The 6,000-nt window shown below is 41.5% G+C and overlaps 1 protein-coding gene across 1 annotated transcript in view; it reads left to right on the forward strand.

Moving 5' to 3' along the window:
- Positions 1 to 3,158, forward strand: part of lekr1 (leucine, glutamate and lysine rich 1) — a 71,961-nt gene extending 68,803 nt beyond the window's left edge. Inside the window, exon 12 of the mRNA XM_058634392.1 lies at positions 1,510 to 3,158. Within this exon, the coding sequence (XP_058490375.1) occupies positions 1,510 to 1,932 (423 nt within the window). The 3' untranslated portion in view covers positions 1,933 to 3,158. The remainder of the gene's footprint in view (positions 1 to 1,509) is intronic.
- The last annotated feature ends 2,842 nt before the right edge of the window (positions 3,159 to 6,000 follow it).

Consider the following 6,000-nt stretch of genomic DNA (forward strand, 5'->3'; position numbering starts at 1 on the left):
ATATAGGCACCTATTAAATTATACACATGTTTTGACTATTACAGACGCACAGAATGAAAGTCTTACACATGTGGTGCTATATATGACCTCCATTACTTCACCGTGGGGACTAAAAGTAAAATATACATTCCTACAGAAAAATGTGTACAACTTTTATAAAAGCAATACACAGTCTTTTTTCTTCTTGTCTGTCTTCTTCCTGAAACCTTTAATCTTTCTGCATGTCATGACATCACATGTGTGACAACTGAAAATATGGCAAGCTTAAGGAATATCTCAGTCCATTCTGGGCTGTGATCAGATTAGTTTAACACAGTGACATTATGACATTATTGTAACTACTCCCCACTGTATTTTATCACAGGCTTCATAGTTTTCTTGCAGTTGTTGAAAATAGCCAAACACTTTTTTATTTTATTGTAGATGACCTGTTTTATGGCAATACTGTGATCTTTCTTATGATTATGAAACATGACTTGGAATAGAAATTAAAACCACATCCCTTAGCAGTTTAATACGCTCAGGTCAGGAGATTTACAGACTTGGTTTGGTCTGACCAGCAGCTAAAGTTGTCCCACTGTCTGTTTAGAATACTGTATTGCTGTTAATCTGTATTTACTGTTACTATATTCATCACCATTATGTTTTTTGTTATTTGTGGCTTCTGTGGCGCCACAGATAGTTCCACAAACGTATCATACTGAATACTGAAATGGCTTTTCTTGATGCGAGTGATCGGCTTTCCTCATTTCAAACAGTGTTGTACTTGCTATACACTGTTTGAGAATGTCGTACATTTATTATCAAAGCAGAATTCCCATTCTGTTTGTGCTACATGTGAGTGTCCAGGCTTTGAGTTTTTGCTGCGTTCATTCCATTGGCAACCCATGGAGAGCGTTGACAGGAGTCTTCCATAAAGCATCTGTTGACTTTACCACATTGAACTTTTTGAGATGAAAATACGACACATGTTTGTTTTCAGGCAGCAGATGGCTGTAATAATGTAACTTTTTCAAATGGCATGTGTTTGTAATTTAATGAGCCACTGAGCAGTGTTTATGGTCATACACCATATTGGTAGAAAATAAATGTAAAGCCTTGAAAAAAAACGTTATTTATTCTTAGTATGTGGACATGAAGTGAGCAGCTTTCTCATATCTCTGTCTGTCATACTCTCATATATTGAGATCTGTAGTTTTTTGATTTAGTGGAAGGTTTTTATTTCTTAGTTGATTTCTTAGAGGATAGACTATATAAAACAGCAAGAATTCACCCAATTAAATCTGCACAACCTCAGTTTTAATGATCAGCTTTGTGTTTGCTTCCCTCTTGAAATGTACGTGTTTATATTATTGCTTAACTGTATGGAGTTGGAAGGGGTGTGTATGTGTCATCAGTTTGTGTTACATGCTGACTCCAACTCTGAACATTACACGTACATTTTAGGTGAAATAGACAGCAGTATCCTCAGCTGCTTACATTAGTACTCTCTCTCTCTCACTCCTCCAGGTGGTGTTACTCCAGGAGACAGTAAGGAGGGAGTGTCAGGAGAGGGAGGATCTGACTGCCGCTCTGTCCGAAGTTCAAGAGGAGCTCCAGTGTCTGCGCTCCCCGGTGTCTCATCAGGACTCCCTGAAGTCTCCTTTAAACCCCATAGAAAGAAACACACCCCCAGGGAACAAGCATTTCCATTTCCTTAGTCACTCCCGAATACCACTTAACCGTGCTTCAAGCTCACCAAAAACACTCACACAACCCTCTCCTGCCTGGTACTGCACATACCGCAGCACAGATGGAGGAGTAGCTGGCAAGAGTCTGGAGTCCTGGAATGGTGGTGAGGTGTTAGGTGGAGGAAAACTACCCAGACTGAAAGTAAGCAGCACAGTGAGTGAAGTCAAACATAAAGTCTCTTCAGGGATGGGGAGGAAGTAGAAACTGTAAAAAGTCCATCCATCCATCCATCTTCTACTGTCAGTCCTTCGCAGGGCAAACACACAGAGACCATTCACTCGCAAATTCACATCTAGAGTGTCGAAAGAACCTCTGCATGTTTTAGGACTTGGGAGAACACGCAAACCCCCACATAGAAAGGCCCGAACCGGGATGCGAACCAGCAGTCTTCCTGCTGCAAGGTGACCTGCAACGTGCTAGCCACGTTGCCTTTTATCTGCCTTTCTCTAAAATAAACGGACACATATGTAATAAGCAGACAAGCTGATACAATAGACACAATTGCTGAATCCTGTTGACACAGCAGCAAATTCCCAGGACGTAGACTCTCTCCGATAGACATGCACTTGTTTTCGCACAACCCGACTCACGCAGTCTCACTGGCACGCAGAGGATTTCACAGACAAACACCCATTCACGCACAAACTGTACAGGCACACGGACGTGCACGCACACGGACACACACAGCCTGTCACAAGGACAGTGCTGAAGGAGCATGACAGCATGTCCCTTGCCACCCATGGACACAAACAAAGGGCAACACAAAAGAAACTGTAAGGCAAGCACACACACACACACACACACACACAGTCCTCTCCCCTTAGGCATTGTGTGTTATTGACATCAATTACTCCATACAAGGTCTTTCCATCCCTCCCTCTTCCTTTCTGTCTATGTTTGGGATGAATTGTCATAATGGGAGAAACCCGTGAAGAGAGCGAGAGAGTGTGTGCGTGTGTGTGTGTGGCATGTTACTAATTTCCCTGCCTACTATCACACATGGAAATCTTTTTGGTTTGATCCTCTCTTCCAGTCTGTCTGCCAGACAATGCCCATCGTTCAGGACAGACGTAATGATTTTATCCTGCCAAAGTTTCCTGTTTTGCCAAAACACACACTTATGGTTTGTCTAGCTACAAGCTTCACTGTGTGGAAAAACGTTTCGAGTCACAGAACAATAAGCATTCTGTGCCACTGAAACCTAATTGTCTACCTCCTCTATTTGTACAACATGGACTAATGGGACATTTCCAATCACACATAGCAAACTGATTCATGTTTGATGTAGGTTAACATACATTGCTTATAACGAAATAGGATTTCAATTGATATAATCACGTGAGTTTATAATTCCCGAAACAATCGTTCAAATGCTGTTAACTATTGTTATTTCATTTCATTTCTGAAAAAAACTGTAACACTTTAGGTTAGGGAACACATATTCACTATTAACTAGGTGCTCACTAACATGCATAAACAGCACACTAGCCCTTTATTAGTTATTATTAAGCACGTATTAACACCTTATTCTACACAACCTTATTCTACCTCTATTACGACATGAATTAAGATTTTTCCTGATTAAGGTGTTAATAGATGCTTAATAATTACTAATAAAGGTCTGATATGCTACTTATATGCACGTTAGTAAGCACCTAGTTAATGGTGAACATGTGTTCCCTAATCTAAAGTGTTACCAAAAAAACCTATATATTCTTGTGATGGGATTTACAGTATATTTATCAGTAACTTTGATTTTGTACTTTGTGGATGACGTCTTGTTGCCTTCCTGTGTTTGAGTGTTTGATGGTGTGTGTCCTTGTGTCTGTTTACTCAGTGTCATTGCACAACACTTTGCCTTGTATGTGCGTGCGTGTGTGTGTGTGTGTGTCTCTCCAGTGAGTGATTGTTTCGGAGCAGCACTGTGGGTCAGTCTTTGTAATCATGTAGTGAAGGACATCAATTGTATGGTCAACATCACAATACAGTGTGTGTGTGTTCTTGTATGTGGTATCTTTGTGAGGACCAAAAAAACTTATAAACCATGAGGACATTTGTGGAGGAGTGAGGACTTTTTGGCTGGTCCTCATGGTCTGTCACCCCTTAAAGGGTCTTTTTAAGGCTTGGTTAGAATTGGGTTTAGGTTAAGGGTTAGGGTAAGGCGTGTAGTTGTGATGGTTAAGGATAGGGTAATGTCTATGAGTTTCCTCTACTACAAATGCCGAGCAAAACGTGTGTTTGTTTGTGTGTGTGCGTGCGTCAAAGAGGGAGATGTCACATATAAAAATGTGCCTGATATGTGACTGAAGCCTCTGATCTAGGGAGTGGCTTTTGTTTAAAAAAGCTTTCAGGCTATTCCATCAAGCCACAGGTGGAAATAATAAAAAGGACGACAGCTGCATTTCATTGAGGTGAGCCAGTTTCACGGCGCTGGTATTGTGCTGGCTCACTGACGTGGCTTCACTGGGACACCCAATGGACTCCTTCACACCTGTGCTTTTCCTGATTCCAGATGACGTGCCTCGGCCTTTTGACAGCTGCTCACATTCTCCCCGCAGATGCTTTTGTCAGAAAAGTATTTTGACCTTTTCTTTTTATTCCGGCGATACTTCCTTTCCACCATGACCTGCATGCCTGCCGTGTATTTGAAGAAATAACCTCTTTCACAGCCAGTCTGGGTGGTGTTAAAATACTGGCCCGGCTCTGTCTCATGATACAAACCCTAGTGCCACTGGCCAAGAAACCAGTTAAATCTCAGGTTTATGACCAGTGGGAATGTGTCTAATCAGCAATCATGTCTAATCAGTGCTGCCTGTCAAATGACTGCAATGCATGCAGGATTTTCATTAGTGGGAATGCAAAACCAATTTCTTTGTTGTATTTATTTTTGGCAGCAATGCAAATTGCTAAGATGTACATTCATCTTCCAGCTATTACCTCAGCTGTTAGCTATGACTAAGAAAAAGGTTACTCTTTACTGCATGGGACAGTACACCGTTGACTTTGAATAAGGGACCAACATAAAATAGTAACGACTGTAAAAATGGTAACTGAGCTCCTCTGTGACTGGTTTCCAGTGCATTTGTGAAGTCACATTGAACACATGGTTCAAAAAAGCATGCACGCAAACACCCTACAGCGCTCCGTACGTCATGTGAATTTTAAGCTTTCCCTCATCCTACTCCAGAGAACGCTTAGACTATTGTATTAAAAGGGCATAAAATAAACAAGATATTATTGTAGGTAAGCTGTTGGTTCTGTACCTAATATAAAGCGATCACAAGTGGAATCCATCGCCTGTGGGTTCCTGGTGGTCTGTCTTCGATGCTTGCCTTGTTTTACTGCACGTTCTGGTAAAACGCACTTGTTTTACAACAGTTATCCACCATCTTCACTTTTCATGATGTTGTGTTGTTTTAAACAGTGCAGCTTCCTGCCAAAATGGCGTTGTTTTTGTTCCATGACGACACTGCATGATGTCAGCTAGTGGAGGAGCTCTATAGAAGCCATTAGATGTCACTATACTCAAAAGGTGTTTAGTTTGTCCATTGTGGGCTACTGTAAATACATTGTGGTCCAACATGGTGGCCAAGACTCACTCCTGATCAAAATGTTATAATTATTTTGTATTCCGTTCCTTTTTGAATGGAAATCATTTCATCTCAATCTTACAAACTGAGCCTTTAATGGCCAGGTTCAAAGAGCATGGGTGTAATTTTAGTACACACACTCTCTCCCTGTCTCTAATTCACTGACTCTGTTTTCTGGCCACACACAGGTTCTGTCTACCTCAAAACACAAACATACTTGCTCTCTTTCTCTCACTTTCTCACACACACACACACATATATTTATACATTCATCTGTATCTTTGTCAATATGCTTGCGATCTTTTCTGCCTTCTTTTCTGTATTCAACCCCTTTGACCCTGTTGCTAAAAAGCAATTCCCCCTCAGCCTCTCCTCCTCAGCTATCTGTGCCTCCACATTATTTTTGATCCAGTCACTGCTCTCATCTCTACTCCCCTTTGCTTTTTTTCGTTTGCTCATGCCCTTGCTTTGTAGCCCTTGACTGGGTGTCCTTCCTGGTGTGTGTGTGTCTGTGTGTGAGCCTCTGGTCATATGAGCGGGATCTGCCTTTAATAGATAGGCAACTCCTTGAAACAGTTTATACAACTTGTGCAACGTGCAGCATAAAGCCCCACTACGTTGGCATGGGTGACATTTTTGATTGTGCTTAAACATTCAGAAATCCCCCCCCCCCCCCACA

Source organism: Solea solea, chromosome 7 (assembly GCF_958295425.1).
Source record: "Solea solea chromosome 7, fSolSol10.1, whole genome shotgun sequence".
Taxonomy (NCBI): Eukaryota; Metazoa; Chordata; class Actinopteri; order Pleuronectiformes; family Soleidae; genus Solea; species Solea solea.